The 20,253-nt window shown below is 44.8% G+C and overlaps 1 protein-coding gene across 1 annotated transcript; it reads right to left on the bottom strand.

Moving 5' to 3' along the window:
- Positions 1-4,634: 4,634 nt before the first annotated feature.
- On the bottom strand, positions 4,635-9,884 carry DUXA (double homeobox A). Its single transcript, XM_027514063.1, has 5 exons — positions 9,620-9,884; positions 6,902-7,004; positions 6,506-6,535; positions 6,195-6,331; positions 4,635-5,074 (listed from the first exon to the last, which is right to left on the bottom strand). Exons 1-5 carry the CDS (start codon positions 9,824-9,826, stop codon positions 4,976-4,978), a joined length of 576 nt encoding a protein of 191 aa, XP_027369864.1. The 5' UTR covers positions 9,827-9,884; the 3' UTR covers positions 4,635-4,975.
- Positions 9,885-20,253: the final 10,369 nt, after the last annotated feature.

Below are 20,253 nucleotides of genomic sequence, written 5' to 3'. Positions count from 1 at the left end.
ATGGCTTCAATCACCATCTGCAGTGATTTTGGAGCCCCCCAAAATAAAGTCTGTCCCTGTTTCCACTGTTTCCCCATCTATTTGCCATGAAGTGATAGGACCAGATGCTATGCTCTTAGTTCTCTGAATGTTGAGCTTTAAGCCAACTTTTTCTCTCTTCACTTTCACTTTCATCAAGAGGCTTTTTAGTTCCTCTTCACTTTCTGCCATAAGGGTGGTGTCATCTGCAAATCTGAGGTTATTGATATTTCTCCCAGCAATCTTGATTCCAGCTTTTGCTTCCTCCAGTCTAGCGTTTCTCATGATGTAGTCTACATATAAGTTAAATAAGCAGGGTGACAATATACAGCCTTGACGTACTCCTTTCCCGATTTGGAACCAGTCTCTTGTTCCATGTCCAGTTCTAACTGTTGCTTCTTGACCTGCATACAGATTTCTGAGGAGGCAGGTCAGGTGGTCTGGTATTCCTATCTCTTTAAGAATTTTCCACAGGTTTTGTGATCCACACGGTCAAAGGCTTTGGGATAGTCAGTAAAGCTGAAGTAGATGTTTTCCTGGAACTAAAGCGGATTATAAATCCTTGAACAGCTCAACGTTTTCCCTTTCAGTTAGATCTCAAATTCCTATAAGGGGCTGCCTTCTTGGCCACCCCTTACTTAGATTAACTTTCTCCCAAACATCAGATCAGACAATCTTTCTTCTGGTACATGATATTTTGTTTCTTTCCTACGTGAGGACTCATTAATAAGTGCTTAAATATTTTTTTTAATTTTTGGTTATACTGGGTCTTCACTGCTGTGCATGGGCTTTCTCTAGTTGAGGCCAGCAAGGGCCACTCTCTGTTGCAGTGTGTGGGCTTCTCACTGTGGGTGCTTCTCTTGTTGCAGAGCATGGGCTCTAGGGCGTGCCGGCTTCAGGGACTGCAGCACGCAGGCTCAGCAGATGCAGCTCCTGGACTCCAGAGCAGAGTCTCAGTAGTTGTGGCTTCCGGGCTTAGTTGCTCTTTGGCATGTGGGATCCTTCTGGACTGGGGATTGAACCCATATCTCCTGCATTGGCAGGTGGATTCTTCACCCCTGAGCCGGCAGGGAAGATCCATGTTAAGTGCTTTAGTGCAATAGTTTTAAGTTTTTTCTCTTGGGCTATGGATGTATATTCTCTTGAAATATATCCTTATAGTTTCGGTTCTGTTGTGATTACGATATAAATTTCAATTATACTTTCAAGCCTATTAATGCCATCACATACGTAGGTATCAGTGTTTGAAGTGCACATTTATTAAATCAGAAAGACAATGTTACTTTTCTTTTTGGTCACACTTTGTGACGTGCAGGATCTTCTTCCCTGACCAGGGGTCAAACCCTCTGCTCCCTGCAGTGAAAGCACATAAGTCAACCACTGGACCACCGGGAATTCCCTGTTCACGTACTGTTGAATGAAGTAGTTATTCACTTCCTGTCACACTCATCATTTCTAGTACCCAGGGGTCCACTGGGACTTGTGGCTACTATACTGTTTTGGGGTGTTTGTGTGTGTGTGACTAGTATGATGTTTTTTGTGTATGTACATATGGCTACTATATCGGACATACATTTGGGCTCTGGACCCAATTCCAGCCAACAGATGCTGGAGACACCAGTGGGTATCCTACAATTCAACCCAATTCCAACTCTATCAACTTGGAGATAGCGCCGTATTCCATGGGTTATAGGGGCTCAGTGCTAAGACTCTGCGACCAAACTCAGGTTCAGCTGCTTATTGCTCAAGGACCCAATACTTAGAGACACGTGTTGGGGAAAAGAACAGAAGCTTTATTGGGAAAGCTGACAATCCTGGGAAGAAGCTGGACTCATGTTCCAAAAAACCAAATCCCCATTGCTGATCAGAGGGCAAGAGATTTTAAAGAATTAGACGTCCATCAGCAGATGAATGGATAAGAAAGCTGTGGTACATAGACACAATGGAGTATTACTCAGCCATTAAAAAGAATACATTTGAATCAGTTCTAATGAGGTGGATGGAACTGGAGCCGAGTATACAGAGTGAAGTAAGCCAGAAAGAAAAACACCAATACAGTATACTACTACTACTACTAAGTCACTTCAGTCATGTCCGACTCTGTGCGACCCCATAGACGGCAGCCCACCAGGCTCCCCCGTCCCTGGGATTCTCCAGGTGAGAACACTGGAGTGGGTTGCCATTTCCTTCTCCAATGCATGATAAGTGAAAGTGAAAGTGAAGTCGCTCAGTCATGTCCAACCCTCAGCGACCCCATGGACTGCAGCCTTCCAGGCTCCTCCGTCCATGGGATTTTCCAGGCAAGAGTACTGGAGTGGGGTGCCACTGCCTTCTCTGGTATACTAACGCATATATATGGAATTTAGAAAGATGGTAACGATAACCCTGTATGTGAGACAGCAAAAGAGACACAGATGTATAGAACAGTCTTTTGGACTCTGTGGGAGAGGGAGGGTGGGATTTGGGATAATGGCCTTGAAACATGTATAATATCATATAAGAAACGAATTGCAAGTCCAGGTTCGATGCTCGATACAGGATTCTCAGGGCTGGTGCACTGGGATGACCCAGAGGGATGGTATGGGGAGGGAGGTGGGAAGGGGGTTCAGGATTGGGAACACGTGTACACCCGCGGCAGATTCATGTTGATGTATGGCAAAACCAAGAGACTATTGTAAAGTAATTAGCCTCTAATTAAAATAAATACATTTAAATTAAAAAATAATAATAAAAAAAGAATTTCAAGAATGCACAGGTGGAGAGGGGTGGCTGCATGCAGAGGAGTACAGTCATCTCTGACAGTCATCTTGAAATTTTTCATGGGTGGTCTGACCAGTGTCATCTTGGTTGTTTTAAGTACAGTTAATCTTCAGTTCGAGGGTTAATTTGTTCCTATTTCCTTGAGATGAACTCTCAGAATTGTGTCAGATGGAGTAGCTTATGTTGTGGCTACAGTCTGGTCATGATGTAGTCAACTTCTTCCAACTGATGGGGGCTCCAGTATTAAAGGATACGGCTCAGAAAATGGTCTATAGCCCTGGCGTGCTAAGTCGCTTCAGTCCTGTTGGACTCTTTTTGACCTCATGAACGATAGCCTGGAGGTTCCTCTGTCCAAGGGATTCTCCAGGCAAGAATATTGGAGTGGGTTGCCCTTCCCCAGGGATCAAACCCTCATCTCTTAAGACTCCTGCATTCACAGGCAGTTTCTTCACTAGTGCCTCCTGGGAAGCCCAAGATAACCCTTGTGAAGGAACTGAAGCTCCTTGACTTTAATGGCTGAAGTATTTCATCTTTTCTTTCAAATTTAAACTTTTTACTTTGTATTGGAGTATAGCCAATTAACAACGTAGTGGTGGTTTCAGGTGACCAGTGAAGGGACTTAGCCATATATACACCTGTGTCCATTCTTCTCCAAATCCCAGTCCCGTCTAGGCTGCCACATAACACTGAGCAGAGTTTCCTGTGCTTACAGTAGGTCCTTGTTATCCATTTTAAATACAGCAGCGTGTACATGACCTTCCCATGTACAAACCTTCATCTTGTTTGACTGTTTTCCTTTGTTGCTGCATTTTTCTCTTGTCTCTGATTAAATCTATTCTTTGACTATAAATGCCTCCAACCAATCAAGTTCACATGGTTACCTGTACTTCTGACCAATAGGCTGTAAATCGGAGGTTCCCAGGAACGCTTCTCCTTGGGTCTGATTAATTTGCTACAGTGGCTCACAGAACTCAGGAAAGTCACTAGATTACAGATTTATTACAAAGGCTATTAAAGGATATAAGTCAACAGCCCGATGGCTACACAGGGTTGGTGAGGCATGTGACAAGGGGCTCAGAGCTTCCATGTCCTCTTCAGTGCATCACTCACCCCTCCTCCACATGTTTGCTCTGAACCCATCCTTTTAGGGGTTTACTAGAGTCAGACATGACTGAGCGGCTTCACTTTCACTTTCGTGCATTGGAGAAGGAAATGGCAACCCACTCCAGTGTTCTTGCCTGGAGAATCCCAAGGACGGGGGAGCCTGGTAGGCTGCCGTCTATGGGGTCACACAGAGTCCGAAATGAGTGAAGCACCTTAGCAGCAGCAGTTTGATTAAAATCACAATACCACACATTTTGATGATTTTTGCTTGACTCAGTAGTATTCTGATGACCAAAAAAAATGATATTATTTATAATTATTTTATTGCCCTCAAGATCTGTTGAACTCTGAATCTGGATTTGGTCACTAGGGCTGCATGGTTCTTTGTATCATCTGTCTCTGCCTCCTGAAGTCCTCTTTACCATCTCCAGAAGCTGAAGCTGAAGGTATATTTAGAGGGATATGTTAAGGAAGATAATTAATGTGGAGTCCAGGCTGATGACATCAAATACACCAAATCTGTCTCCCTTTTCACTTTGTCCTGGCTCCAGAGAAATAAAACAGTCACTATGGAGTGCCGTTCTGTATACCTAAAGCAAAAAGGGAAAAGAAAAATTGAAGAAACCAGTTTATACATGCAAAAATGGAGGTGGATTCTTTCCAACGTTCCAGCCAAATATGGAACCTCCTACCCCTTGGGAAAGCCATGCATGAGCCAGCCCCTGGCAGAACACACGTGAGGATTCATCCTGCCAGTAACTCAGACATACCTTCCACAAAATCTGATTGTTTACCATGTGCCAGAACTAGGGAAAATATTAATAAACAAAGCTCACATACTAACAGGGTTTCTGGGTTCCAGTTCAGAGCTTGAAAAGCGGGCAGTGGAATTCCTCGGGAGGACCACAGACTTGGGGAGAGCCGTGGGGACTGTGACCACCCCCGCCCCCAGGGGGCACACTTGAGTGGAAGCATCACCCACTACCCAGAGGAAGCTGGAGTTGAGTCCGCCGTGCGGAATAACTGGCACTCAGGAGACTCTGATTGTGAGTCACATTGGGAACAGCAGGCTAGTACCTTCAACTCTCCCATATCAGAGATCCTGTCCCTGGTTTTGTCTTTGGTATAGAGCTTCTTCAAGGCCTCTTTTTCTCTGGACACGGAGTCTGGCTCTTCGGTTTTGGAACCAAATCTAAGTAGGTAAAACAAAGAGATTTAATGAAAAAAAAATTGATGTCATGCAAGTCTCACCATCGCTCATCTTATAAGGCAAAGGTGAGGAAGAGATGGTTTCTTTTAGGCATAATTCTCAAACCACGGACATTCCATATGACATCTGGGAAAGTCTCACATTTCAAGATAAAGTTCAAAATTCTGAAATTTTTTTGGGGGGGTTGTTGCTGTGTCTGTGGCTTGCAGGGATCTTAGTTCCCCAATCAGGGATCAAACCCGTGTCCCTGAAGTGGAAGCGTGGAGTCCTAACTACTGGGCCACCAGAGATGTCCCTCAAAATTCTGAATCTTGTACAAACACCTTTATGATTTACTGATAAGTTTCATATCCTGAAAGTCCCCGCAATTCCCTCATTGTAAGTATTAGTCTTTCCTAAAGGGCCATACCTGTATTTCAGCTTTTCTCTCTGCCTGGAATTCTCTTCCCACTTCTCTCCTTCCTCTCAAAAATGCCTGATTTTACTCTATGACCCAGAATAGGGTAATGTCTTCTAGGAAGACATTGTTATCCCATGGGTGCATGCATACTCAGTCATATCCAACTCTTCAGAACCCCCATGGACTGTAGCCCACCAGGCTTCTCTGTGCATGGGATTTTCCAGGCAAGAATACTGAAGTGAGTTGCCATTTTCTACTCCAGGGGATCCTCCCCACCCAGGGATTGAACATGAGTCTCCAGTGTCTCCTGCATTGCATTCTTCACCTACTGAGCCCTTGGGGAAGAACTATTCAAGCCAGAAATCCCATTTTTCATCTGTCTTGCTTATCTTTTTTTCATTTATAACATATTATGCTATTTGTTTTTCTTAATATTTATTTATTTGGCTGCACCAGATCTTAGTTGCAGCACTTGCTTGGGATTTTTATAGTTGTAGCATGCCTGTGGCATATGGGATCTAGTTCCTTGACCAGGAATTGAACTGCACCCCAGGTATTGGGAGTATGAAGTCTTAGCCACTGAACCACCAGGGAGTCTTCATCTGTCCTGCTTATGATGTCTATGAGAATAAGTCCCTGATGGAGAAATCATTTAAAGATGTCTCATTATGAACACACAATATCAAGTCCCTTTTCGATTACCTGGACTCTTGACTCTGGAACCCCAATTTCTTCAGCAAGTTGCTCTCTGGAGTCAATCCCAGGATAAGGGTTTTCTGTGAACGCATTCTTAAGAGTTTGTAACTGAGAGGAAGTGAAGCTGGTACGACACCGTCTGTCTGTTCCATCTGGAGTAGGGGTAGGATTGAAGGTAGAGAAACATTTGGGATCAGCTTACATATTCAGATGAGGAACCCAAACATGTTCTCACCATCTAACTTGGAATCTGTTGCCACTCCTTGAGGTGATTCAAGGTGGAAGGTTCTAGAAGGGTGTGCTCAGTTGCGTCCTACTCTCCACGGACTGTAGGACGCCAGGCTCTTCTGTCCATGGGATTACTGGGGTGGGTTGCCATTTCCTCCTCCAGGGGATCATCCTGACCCAGGCCTTGAACCCGCATCTCTTGTGAGAAGCAGTAGTATTTGGCTAAATTGCTAGACTCCAGCGCAAATAAGCTAAGACTCAGAATATCTGGACCTTGTGGGGAGACTTTCTAGGGGCCTCATTGAACCCTTTGCTCCTGGGATGCCTTGACCAGGAAACCCCGGAGGAGGAAACATTCCTTTCCCACTCTCCTCTTACAAGGCGGAGAAAGGAAGAGGTGGTTTCTTTTAGGTGGCCCCAATCTCAAGAGGCACTTGCATCCCAGGAGGCTCTGGTGGGGAGCAGGGCTGGAGCAGGCTGTTTACCTTGAATCTTCTCTATGGGGGAGGCGTGGTCTTTGCTTGGGTCTAAGTTCTTCTTGGGTCTCTTCAGGAATCCATGCCTCGCTCTTCGATTCTGAAACCATATCTAAGAGAGGAAAAGAAAACGAGAGAATTAAACATGTTTATGTCGTCTCGGCTCCGTTGCTGCTCTTCTCCAAAGGGAGTGGTTCTGGGGCTGCCCTGGTGGTCCAGTGGTTAGTACTGCAGGTAGCATGAGCTCAATCCCTGGTCAGGGAACTGAAATCCCACGTGCCATGACATGGCCCCCAAAAGGGGGTGGGCAGTGATTCTTATGAACCCTAAACTCAGGGTTATCACTGATCCTGGTTACATTCAACTAAGCCTTAGATAAAGGCTTGGCATTCAGCATCTTCATGACCTGGTCCTAACACAATTTGCTATAATAATCTCTTTTTTAAAAGATTTTTTATATGGACCATTTTTAAAGTCTTTATTGAATTTGTTACAATATTGCATCTGTTGTTTCCCTTCTGGTTTTTGGCCATGAGGCAGGTGGGATCCTAGCTCCCCAGTGAGCAGTTAAACCTGCATCCCTTCATTGGAAGGCAATGCCTTACCCACTGCACCAGCAGGGAAGTCCCCTGTAATACTCTTTAAGTTAATAAATGGATGCTGTAATTATTCTGCATGTAAGATCTCCGTCCAGCCTGAATCTGCAACCTTACACCTGGGCTTCCCAGGTGGTACAGTGGTGAAGAATCTACCTGCCGATCCAGGAGACGTGGGTTCCATCTCTAGGTTGGCAAGATCCCCTAGAGAAGGGAATGACAACCCACTCCAGTATTCTTGCCTGAGAAATCCCATAGAGAGAGGAGCCTGGAGGGCTACAGTCCATGGGGTTGCAAAGAGTCACACAACTGAGCGCACACACACCAGTCTGCTATTCCCTGGTCTGCTAGAATTCATTGAAAGGAGAAGGTTAGCCCTCACACCATCCGTCATTCCTCTGGCATCTTACCACGTCATCGGACACTTGCTGCTATCTGTGACCACATCACCTAGATGACCTGATTGGCTTCTACACCCTGGAATAAGTGTGTCTTCCACACCATTCCTCTTTTCTGAAGGTGTATCTGCACATTTCTTGCCCACTCCTGGAAGCTCCTTCACTCTCAGTGTCCACATTTGGAAGGGAGGTGATGAGCAACATTCTTGGGAGTTCATTCTGAGGGTCAAGCAAAGCACTGCGCTCAACGCCCTTATCACACAGGCTCATGGTACGTGTTCACCGAGTGGCCCCACCCCCTTTCTTTTTTCGTATTTTACTTTTGGTTTCCTTGACTGTGCCAGGTCTTGGTTGTGGCACTTGGGATCTTTCGTGGTGGCACGTGGAGTCTAGTTCCCTGACCGGGGGCCAAACCCAAGGCCCCTGCATCGGGAACATGGATTCCTATTCACTGGACCACCGGGGAAGTCCCTCCTCTTGTTCTTGAATAGAGGTTTCTCTCCAACAGCTCTCTATTAGAGTCACAAAATGCTAAGACTTCCCTGGTGATCCAGTGGTTAAGACTCTGCACTTCCACTGCAGGGAGCCCAGGTTTGATCCCTGGTTGGGGAACCAAGATCCTGCATGCCAGGCAGCATGGCCAAAAACTTAATTAAAAAAGAAGAAGCACAAAATGCTGTGAATATTCTCGCAATTACATTATTGCAAACACCATAAGTTATCTTCTTGGCAAAAAAAAAAAAAAAAAAATCCTTAAAATGATATGCTGTCAAATGTCATGAACATTCAGGTTTAATGCATATTGACAGATTGTCCTCCAGAAACATTGTACCAATTTCAGTTAATAACTTTTGAGATTACTAAAATTTTGGGGGAAAAAAATTTTCACTCTCCTTGAATTTTGAGGTGTGCATTCTCAAAAAATTATGCAAATGGAGTATCTCCTGCCATATCAGTAAAGAAGGATGTCACATTCATCAGAGATTCCAGCCCTCCAGGGCGCTCAGAAAGGAGAAAATACCTGGAATCTAACAGCCATCAGATCCCAGCCACTCCTTAGGATGAGCCCCAGGGGAGCTCAGGATGTGAAAAAACACAGGATATTGGTCACACAGCTGAGGTGCGTATGAAAGGAATGGTTTCAGTGAGCCCAGACTCTTGCACGTTCTCATACATAGAAAAACGCCAAATTCCTTCACTTGGGATATCTGTTTTTTTTTAAATCACAAAAATCCTTTGGATGTTCAGACTACTCGCCCTTTGTTGCAACTTCTTTATAACATGGGGCTTCCTAGGCGATGCTACTGGTAACGAATCAGCTGGCCCATGCAGGAGACAAAGGAGTTGTGGGTTCAATCCCTGAGTCTGGAAGAGCCCCTGGAGAAGGAAATGGCAACCCACTCCAGTATTCTCACAAAGAGTCGGGCGGGACTGAGCACAAATGTAACCAGACTCCTCCCTCTTCCCCTATAGCCTCTTTGGAGCAATTCTCTCAGGGTTACCTGAGATGCTGCCTCCCGGGCTTGGAGTCCTAAAAATTTCCACTGAGTAAAAACCTAACTCTCGGCTTTTCGGTTGTGACTGTTTTTTAAGTCGACACAAACACCTGTAGCTCTGTCTCGCTGCATCTAGCTCGGAGGCTTAGCTACTGGGCCACCAGATAAGTCCCCACCCCGCCATTCCCACCCTGAGTTTCTGCTTCTCGTCCTGGAGATCTGGAACTTGGAATGTACCTGAATTCTAGACTCTTCAGCGTTGATTTCCACAGCAAGTCTCTGTTTGGCAGTATAGCCAGGGTAAGGGTTTTGGCTGAATGCCTGGACGAGGATCTTCAACTGCTCTTCTGTGAACGAGGTACGGCTGCGCCTACACTGTGTCGCCATGGTCTCTGGGGAGAGAGAGACCAATAAATCGGAGGAGAGAAGCATTAAATGGGCCATGGTATGTATTCACGCTTCAGCTTAGAGCTTGTCTTTCATTTCCTCTTTTCATTCTGAATCCACCAGAACCCAGATGGAAAGAACCCTCGATTATAAAGCCCTTAAGTGCACAAGGGTGGTGATTCTTGAAGCTTCCTTAGTTGACCTGAAGGTCATGACTAGGGACATATGTCTTCTGTTTAAAAAAAAGAAAAAAGAAAAAAAAAAAAAACATGAAAAACTGATGGGTCCCAGTCCTATGGGACATTGTTCTTGATAAGAACAATGCAAGTCAGGATGACGCAGGTGATGTCATGACAATGATGGGCATTTGAACTCACAAAGAGCACCTGTTACAGGTATTGTTGAGCTCCTTTCAGGTTTTCTGGTTAAATTCCTAGTACAGATTGACTCATTTTGAAGTTCATTGCCCTCAACAAATAGGATCAGTTCCCATTTTTTTTTGCCTGACTGCATAGCCTGCAGGATCTTAGTTCCCCAACGAGTGCTTGAACCTGTGCCCCCTGCAACGGAAGCACCGATCCTTACCTGCCGGACCATCAGGGAAATCCCCCTACAAATATTTTTTTAAACACCATGGGGTGAACACAATTCGTACATTCAGTAGAATCTTCAAATAACGAATACATGCCATGTTGCATGATTTTAGATATGATACAGCTCATTAAAATAGCCAAATCTGGAAAACCTGGGCGTTCATTTTGGAACATGAATGAATTAGGCTTGGTAAACTAAATAAGATGAAAAGAAAAGTTACTGTGCATGCTAGAGGTTCGTTTGGAGCTGGACTCATACAAAGAGGAAACTTAGGGATTTGCTTTGGTTGACACCTCACAGAAAAGAACACGCTGGATCGTATCGTGGTTCTATTTTTCTTTTTTAAGGAGCCTCCACACTGCTCTCCCAGGTGGCGCTAGTGGTAAAGAACCCGCCTGCCAATGCAGGAGACGCAAGAGACAAGGGCTCCATCCCAGGGTCAAGAAGATCCCCTGCAGAAGGAAATGGCAACCCTCTCCAGTATTTCTTGCCTGAAAAATTCCACAGGCAGAGGAGCCTGGTGGTCCATAGGGTCGCAAAGAGTCGGACACAATTGAGTGGCTAAACAACAACAGTAGGTAGTTTTAACCCCAACTCCATTTCTTTGTAACAGATTACAAAGAATAATTTGTAATTCTAACCCCAAATACATCTCCATGACAGTTTTCAGAATGGTATTTTGTAGTAAGCTGAAGCAACTGAACACCCATTGCTAGGAGAATGGATAAGTAAAACCTGGTATATTCCCGTAATGGAATTTTACACACAAGACAAAGTAATGAGGGAAAAAATGACAGAGAAATAAACTCGGTAGAGCAGGAGGGTTGGAGAAGAGAAAATGAACCAGAAGCAGATGAGGTCTTAGACCTCCAAGTGGGCAGATTCTATGGGGCCTCTTGAGGCCATGTGCCTTTGACTCTAGTATGGTGGGGCTTCCCAGGTAGACCCAGGTGCAATCCCTGGGTCAGGAGGATCCCATGGAGAAGGAATGGTGACCCACTCCAGTATTCTTGCCTGGGAAATCCCATGGACAGAGGAGCTGGCAGGCTACAGTCATGGGGTCTCAGAGTGGGACACGACTGAGCAATCTTGGCTGGCCAATAGTGAGAAGAGTTGATCAGACAGTTTGACAAGATCACACAGGCTACAGAGTTGAAAATAGATTGAATCAGGGCCAGGATGGGGGCAGAGAGATCAATTCTTGCCATAATCCAGCAATGATGGTTTAAGTGTTTTGTTAAAGCCAACAGGATTCTCAGCCTGGTTAGGTGTAGCTTATGAATTCCCCAGTCAAGAACACTGGAGTGGGTAGCCATTCCTTCCTCCAGGGGATCTTCCCTACCCAGGGATCAAACCCAGGTCTCCTGCATGGCAGGCAAATTCCTTACCATCTGAGCCACCAGGGAAGCCCTATGAGAGAAAGACAAGGCCAAGAACGCTTAGGTTTGGGGCACAAACAGTTGATATTTGGTGAGCACGGAGAACAGGAGGAAGAATTTGGGTCTGAACATAAGGAGTTTCATTTGGGACACGTTGATTTTGAGACACCTATTACAGGCAGTTAGATGCACAAAGCTGAAGTTCAGGAGACAAGTTCAGTCTGGAGAGAGAAATCTGAAAGCTACTTCGATTCCAAAAGCTTACTGGTCTCAGGGCTTTTTGATGACCCCCATCATTTCCTTGGGTTTCCCCGGTGGCACTAACGGTAAAGAACCTGGCTGCCGATAAGAGATGTGGGTTCCATCCCTGGGCGGGGAGATCCCCTGGAGAAGAAAACGGCAACCCGCTCCAGTGTTCTTGCCTGGAGAATCCCAGGGACAGAGGAGCCTGGCGAGCTACAGCCCAGGTGGCTGCAAATAGTCGGACACGACTGAAGCCACTTAGCCCAGCACGTAGCTCCTCTTCCTTCTTCCATCAATTTTTCCCTTCCATCTCCCTTCTTGAACCAACGCTTTGTATTGTGCAGTTGTTTTCACCCTCCTCCTGTATTGTCTGGTTCTTGCGTGCCTCCATCTTTTTGAAATTCCCAGTGCTCAGATGCAGAGAAAACAGCATGCTTTCATATTACGGGAGGGATCAGTTTTCTCTTACCTAGCACAGCTATTTAAACGCTTGAAAAATGGGACTCCCGTACCTTCTCATAAGCTCGGTATGTTTTCAGTCCAATTCCCCTCCCCCTCCCTGCAACCAAGGAAAAGAGCAGAGCGGTCTGAGGCGTGAGGAACTTACTGTCTGAAGGACCGTCTTGACCCGTCTGCAGAGGAGCTCCAAAGGCTGTTTCCAGCAGAAGGCAGACAAGCAGCACCAGCTAGTTGGCTTTTATATGAGCAGCCTGTTTGGCCCCACCCACTTACTTAAGTATAAACCCATCTAATCCAGCAAGGACTAGATAGGATCTTTTCTTCCTTTGAATGAGTTATTTATTAACTTATTTTTATTTTTTGGCTGTGCCCCCCCTTGGCATGTGGGATCTTAGTTGCCCGAATGGGAGTCAGACCCATGCCCCCTGCATTTGAAGCAAGGCGTTTTAACCACTGGATCACCAGGGAAGTCCCCTGAGATTGAATTATTTATACCAACATCCACACCTGAACAAGTGCATTTTTGAGCAGTATTGCTCTTACGCATCTCCCCCCCCCCCATGTTTGTTATGTACATATTATTCTCTTTGAAATTGCTTTTTCATATTCTTCACTTATCTTTTGAAGTGGTAGCCTTTTCTTATTTAATTAATAACTAGCAGCAGGATTGAAGTGAGGTAAAGTCGGTAAGTTGTATCTGACTTTTTGCACTGGAGTGGGTTGCTATTTCCTTCTCCAGGGGATCTTCCCGACCCAGGGATTGAACCCAGGTCTCTCTCCCACATTGTAGGCAGACGCTTCACCATCTGAGCCCCTAGGGAAGTCAAGCGGCAGGATTAGGGTGAGGCAAATGAGGTTCTCATTTCTAGGGAGCAGTATTTAAGGGGGGGGATGCTGAAAGTTCTGTGGTCAAGACAAATGATATTTGGATGCAGTACTTAAAAAATTAAAATTAATTGCAAAAAGTCCATGTTTTCAAAATGTGAGAATTGTAGATAGGGACTTGCTGGAGGTCCGGTGGTTAAGACCTCACCTTGCAGTGCAGGGGGCATGGGTTCCAGCCCTGATCAGGAAACTAAGATCCCACATGCCACTGGGTGTGGCCAAAAAAACAAAACAACTGTAAATAAAAACAGGATCCTACCCAGTACTGTCAGGAGTTATGCATCTGAGGGCACAGTGCTGTGACTAAAAGAGCTCTCCTTGCAATTTCTTCTCAAGGTCATTGGTCAGTTCTGAGGGAAGCTGACAAGTCCTTTTAATTTTTTATAGTTGCCATCCACAGTAGTGCAAAACAGAGAAGATTTTATAACTCATATGTGTTTGTGTGATTCAGGAGGAGTCAAAGTGTCAGGTGACACCACCGAGGAGGACCCATGCTGTAAGTAGCACGTTTGGGAACCCTCCTACACTGTTGGTGGGACTGGAAACTGGCACAGCCACTGTGGAACACAGTATGGAGGTTCCTTAAAAAAACGAAAACTAGAGTTACCGTTGTTGTTGCTCGGTCGCTCAGCTGTGTGTGACTCTGTGACCCCATGGACTGTAGCACCCCAGGCTTCCCTGCCATCACTATCTCCTGGAGTTTGCTCAAACTCACATCCATTGAGTCTATGATGCCATCCAACCATCTCATCCTTTGTTGCCCCCTTCTCCTCCTGCTCTCGATCTTTCCCAGCATCAGGGTCTTTTCCAGTGAGTGGCCACGGTATCGGAACTTCAGCTATATCGTCAGTACTTCCAATGAATATTCAGTTGATTTCCTTCAGGATTGACTGGTTTGATCTCCTTTCAGTCCAAGGGATTCTCAAGAGTCTCCTCCAGCAACACAGTTCGAAAGCATCAATTCTTCGGCACTCAGCCTTCTTTGTGGTCCACCTCTCACATTCATGCATGATTACTGGAAAAACCGTAACTTTGACTATACAGACCTGTGTCAGCAAAGAGATGTCTTTGCTTTTGAATATCCTGTCTAGGTTTGTCATAGCCTCTTTTCCAAGGTGCAAGAGTCTTTTCATTTCATGGCTACAGTCACCATGAAATTAAGTTACCTTATGACCCACCTGATCTGCCTCTTGAGAAATTTGTATGCAGGTCAGGAAGCAACAGTTAGAACTGGACATGGAACAACAGACTGGTTCCAAATAGGAAAAGGAGCACGTCAAGGCTGTATATTGTCACCCTGCTTATTTAACTTATATGCAGAGTACATCATGAAAAAGGCTGGGCTGGAAGGCACATGCTGGAATCAAGATTGCTGGGAGAAATATCAATAACCTCAGATACGCAGATGACACCACCCTTATGGCAGAAACTGAAGAGGAACTCAAAAGCCTCTTGATGAAAGTGAAAGTGGAGAGTGGAAAAGTTGGCTTACAGCTCAACATTCAGAAAATGAAGATCATGGCATCCGGTCCCATCACTTCATGGGAAATAGATGGGGAAACAGTGGAAACAGTGTCAGACTTTATTCTTTTGGGCTCCAAAATCACTACAGATGGTGACTGCAGCCATGAAATTAAAAGACGCTTACTCCTTGGAAGGAAAGTTATGACCAACCTAGATACCATATTCAAAAGCAGAGACGTTACTTTGCCAACAAAGGTTCGTCTGGTCAAGGCTATGGTTTTTCCTGTGGTCATGTATGGATGTGAGAGTTGGACTGTGAAGAAGGCTGAGCGCCGAAGAATTGATGCTTTTGAACTGTGGTGTTGGAGAAGACTCTTGAGAGTCCCTTGGACTGCAAGGAGATCCGATCAGTCCATTCTGAAGGAGATCAGCCCTGGGATTTCTTTGGAAGGAATGATGCTAAAGCTGAAACTCCAGTACTTTGGCCACCTCATGCAAAGAGTTGACTCATTGGAAAAGACTCTGATGCTGGGAGGGATTGGGGGCAGGAGGAGAAGGGGACGACAGAGGATGAGATGGCTGGATGGCATCACTGACTTGATGGACGTGGGTCTGGGTGAACTCCGGGAGTTGGTGATGTACAGGGAGGCCTGGCGTGCTGCGATTCATGGGGTTGCAAAGAGTCGGACACGACTGAGCAACTGAACTGAAGTGAACTGAACTATGACCCAGCAATCCCATTCCTGGGCATATACGCAGACAAAGTCATAATTCAAAAAATACATGCACCCCAATGTTCATAGCAGCACTGTTTACAATAACCAGGAATTCTTTCCTGGTTCTCAGATCTCCCCTTATTGGCTGATGAAACTAAGTTATGTTGGGTGGTGCTAAACTCCTCTTTGGAGGAGTAGATTATCCTTGAAACTTAGTTTCAAGAAGAGGTACCTGGGTTACCCTAAATTGAAAAACTGGGAAGCCTTGCTTGAAAGTCTCCCTAACCCAAAATCTAATTCATTGCCTCATTAAAAAAAAAAAAAAACTAACTTTATTTATTTATTTATTTTTGGCTGCACTGGGTCTTCATTGCTGGGAGGGCTTTTCTCTAGTTGCCACGAGTGGGGTCTGCACTCTAGTTGCGGTGTTCAGGCTTCTCTTCTTACGAGCACAGGCTCTAGGCATGCAGGCTTCAGTAGCCTGTGGAGAGGCGTGTGGACTCCAGAGCACAGGCTCAGGAGTTGTGGCTCACAGGCTTAGGAGCTCCGCAGCACGTGGGCTCTTCCCAGATCAGGGATCAAACCTGTCTCCTGCACTGGCAAGTGAATTCTTTACCACTGAGCCACCAAAGAAGCCGTCCTCACCTCTTTAAGCCTCTTCTAGGGTTTGTCCAGGATAAATACAAATCTTTAAAGTCTTTCCCACAAATAAGAGAGCTTTAGTCATCTGAGCAAGCAGATTTAACCTATTCCAACTGTTCTTTATAAACTCCTAAGTTTACATTGTAATACCTTATTCACACCCAAGTGTCAAAGCCATGAGATCTCTACTTTTGCCTGTTTATATGTCTGAGTACACATTATACCTTTGATAAAAGTCTCTACCTCTAGATAAGGTTGCTCAAAATTAAATTTAGAGAGGAGCTCTATTTAATTGACTTAAAAGGTCAATGCTTAAAATTAAATATTTTTTAAATGTGGAAGAAGCTGGCTAGAATGAATTTCAGGTTCATGTGTTCTAAGAAAAGTCGGATTTTTTTCTTTCTTTCCTGTTTTTTTTTTTGGCTGTGTGGGCTCTTTGCTGCCTTGCAGGTTCCTCAGGCTGTGGTGTGAGGTCTTAGCTGCCCTGTGGTATGTGGGCTCCTCGATCCCCCAGCAATGATGGAACCCGCTTCCCCTGCATTGGGAGTCCCCTTGGCATAGGTAAGTGTGAATCCAGCCAGTGCATGGAGCAGGAAACTGAGATGGAATAAAGCAGAAAGCAGTAAAGGACTATGAGGACTTCTGAGACCATGGGGCCCACGCAGTCAGATTTTTCGTAGAGAAGGCATCCTCTTATGTTGTATATTACGTCATTGTGTCTCACTTTTCTGTTGCTGTGTAAGTGTTTTCATACACGTGTGGCTTAAAACAATGCACACCAATTATTTCACACTTTGAGTGGATCAGGAGTTTGGTCACGCCTTAGCTGAGTTGTCTGCTTCAAGGTCTTACAAGATTGTGTTTAAGTTGTCAGTGAGGACCAAAGTCTCAATGAAGACTGGACTGAGAAGCAAGACACTTCAAAACTCATTCGGGTTATGCCTAGAATTTATTTTCTTGTGGTTGTAGGACTGAAGGTTTTAGCTTCTTGTTGTCTGTTGGTGAAGGTCACCCTCAGCTTCTACAAACTGCCTGAGCTTTCTTATCTTGTGAGCCTGCCAACACAGTCGCTTGCTTCATCAAGCCTGCCAAGGAAAGACAGAATCCAGAAAGACAGGTCTAACCCTGTACACATAATCACATGTATCCCACTACCTCTGGTGCATTCTGTATGTCTAGAAGCAAGTTACAGATGTGGCCCCAAATTCAGGACAGAGGTCGTACAAAGGCTGGAACATCAAGAGGCAAGGATTTTGAGGCCCACACTGGTTATATACATAGATATATCTGTATAGATATCTATATAGATGTATTTGTGTGTGTGATGATTTAAAAATTACAGGAAATTTTAAAAAATTAGGTTATTTTATTTTTGAGCACACTGGGTCTTCATTGCTGCGTGTGGTTTTCTCCTGTTGTGGGGAGTGGGGGCTAGCCTTCACTGCAGTGTATGGGCTTCTCTTACTGTGGTGCACAGGCTCCAGAGCACACAGGTTCAGTAGTCGTGGTGCACGGGCTTAGTTGACCCGCAGCATATGGGATCTTCCCGGACAAGGGATTGAACCCATGTCCCCAAGTTGGCAGGCAGAGTCTTAAGCATTGAACTATCAGTGAAGTCCAGGACACTTTTAAGAATAGCACAGAGAAACTCCATAGAGCCTTAATGTAGATTTATCCACTAACATTCTGTCACATTTGCTGTAGCATTCTCATTCTCTCTTTCCTTCCCATTATCCATCAATTTATATCTGCCTAAACCATTCGAGAACATTACACTTACTGTCTCTTTCTTCTTAAATATTTATTTGTATTTTTTTGAGGGGGGAAAAAACATTATCTCACACAGCCAGAGGGAAATTTCCAATATCGGGGAATTTAACATTAAATCAATAGATACATAAGGCTCATGTTACATTCATCATATATAATCCATCATATGCGGTGTTGTTGTTGCTGTTTAGTTGCTAAGTCGTGTCTGACTCTTTGTCACCCCATGGACTGCAGCATGCCGGGCTCCCCTGTCCCCCACTGTCTCCCAGAGTTTTCTCAAATTCATGTTCATTGAGTCAGTGATGCTATCTATCAAATGTGATCAGATCAGATCAGATCAGTCGCTCAGTCGTGTCCAACTCTTTTCGACCCCATGAATCGCAGCACGCCAGGCCTCCCTGTCCAACACCAACTCCTGGAGTTCACTGAGACTCACGTCCATTGAGTCAGTGATGCCATCCAGCCATCTCATCTGTCATCCCCTTCTCCTCCTGCCCCCAATCCCTCCCAGCATCAGAGTCTTTTCCAATAAGTCAACTCTTCTCATGAGGTGGCCAAAGTACTGGAGTTTCAGCTTTAGCATCATTCCTTCCAAAGAAATCCCAGGGCTGATCTCCTTCAGAATGGACTGGTTGGATCTCCTTGCAGTCCAAGGGACTCTCAAGAGTCTTCTCCAACACCACAGTTCAAAAGCATCAATTCTTCGGCGCTCAGCCTTCTTCACAGTCCAACTCTCACATCCATACATGACCACAGGAAAAACCATAGCCTTGACTAGACGAACCTTTGTTGGCAAAGTAATGTCTCTGCTTTTGAATATGCTATCTAGGTTGGTCATAACTTTCCTTCCAAGGAGTAAACGTCTTTTAATTTCATGGCTGCAGTCACCATCTGCAGTGATTTTGGAGCCCAGAAAAATAGTCTGACACTGTTTCCACTGTTTCCCCATCTATTTGCAAAGATGGGCTTGATAAAGGACAGAAATGGTATGGACCTAACAGAAGCAGAAGATATTAAGAAGAGATGGCAAGAATACACAGAAGAACTGTACAAAAAAGATCTTCACGACCCAGATAATCACGATGGTGTGATCACTGACCTAGAGCCAGACATCCTGGAATGTGAAGTCAAGTGGACCTTAGAAAGCATCACTACGAACAAAGCTAGTGGAGGTGATGGAACTCCAGTTGAGCTATTCCAAATCCTGAAAGATGATGCTGTGAAAGTGCTGCACTCAATATGCCAGCAAATTTGGAAAACTCAGCAGTGGCCACAGGACTGGAAAAGGTCAGTTTTCATTCCAATCCCAAAGAAAGGCAATGCCAAAGAATGCTCAAACTACTGCACAATTGCACTCATCTCACACACTAGTAAAGTAATGCTCAAAATTCTCCAAGCCAGGCTTCAGCAATATGTGAACCGTGAACTTCCTGATGTTCAAGCTGATTTTAGAAAAGGCAGAGGAACCAGAGATCAAATTGCCAACATCCGCTGGATCATGGAAAAAGCAAGAGAGTTCCAGAAAAACATCTATTTCTGATTTATTGACTATGCCAAAGCCTTTGACTGTGTGGATCACAATAAACTGTGGGAAATTCTGAAAGAGATGGGAATACCAGACCACCTGATCTGCCTCTTGATAAATTTGTATGCAGGTCAGGAAGCAATAGTTAGAACTGGACATGGAACAACAGACTGGTTCCAAATAGGAAAAGGAGTTCGTCAAGGCTGTATATTGTCACCCTGTTTATTTAACTTATATGCAGACTACATCATGAGAAACGCTGGACTGGAAGAAACACAAGCTGGAATGAAGATTGCTGGGAGAAGTATCAATAACCTCAGATATGCAGATGACACCACCCTTATGGCAGAAAGTGAAGAGGAACTCAAAAGCCTCTTGATGAAAGTGAAAGTGGAGAGTGAAAAAGTTGGCTTAAAGCTCAACATTCAGAAAATGAAGATCGTGGCATCCGGTCCCATCACTTCATGGGAAATAGATGGGGAAACAGTGGAAACAGTGTCAAATGTAATATCATCTATCAAACAATGGATCAGTACCAGATTTGATCTGGTTAGGCAGAAGTTTGTTTTCTTTGGGGATTTAAATATGGTCTTAGGTAATATGTATGAGTGCCAAATTGAGAAGGGGTGGGATATAATTGCTTGTTTTCTGTGTAAACTGGACTGGGTTATGCTACTCAGTTATTGGATCCAATACTGATCTAGGTGTTGCTGTGAAGGTATTTTGTTGATGTGCTCAGCATCTGCAATCAGTTAGTCAGCTGATTATCCAATCTTTTAAGTGAAGGATTTTATTTTGATTGAGTCT

The sequence above is a fragment of the Bos indicus x Bos taurus genome, chromosome 18 (assembly GCF_003369695.1).
Source record: "Bos indicus x Bos taurus breed Angus x Brahman F1 hybrid chromosome 18, Bos_hybrid_MaternalHap_v2.0, whole genome shotgun sequence".
Classification (NCBI taxonomy): domain Eukaryota; kingdom Metazoa; phylum Chordata; class Mammalia; order Artiodactyla; family Bovidae; genus Bos; species Bos indicus x Bos taurus.
Note: the sequence above shows the minus strand (reverse complement) of the source record. Positions and strands in the feature narration are given on the sequence as shown.

What these genes read in the sequence shown, in the direction of transcription:
- DUXA (XM_027514063.1), bottom strand. Translation starts at nt 9,826, where the DNA reads ATGGCCCATTTAATGCTTCTCTCCTCCGATTTATTGGTCTCTCTCTCC. An exon ending in CTGAAGAGTCTAGAATTCAG is followed by an intron (nt 7,005 to 9,619) that starts GTACATTCCAAG and finishes TTCCTCTCTTAG; the next exon opens with ATATGGTTTCAGAATCGAAG. An exon ending in CGTCCTACAGTCCGTGGAGA is followed by an intron (nt 6,332 to 6,505) that starts GTAGGACGCAAC and finishes CAGATGGAACAG; the next exon opens with ACAGACGGTGTCGTACCAGC.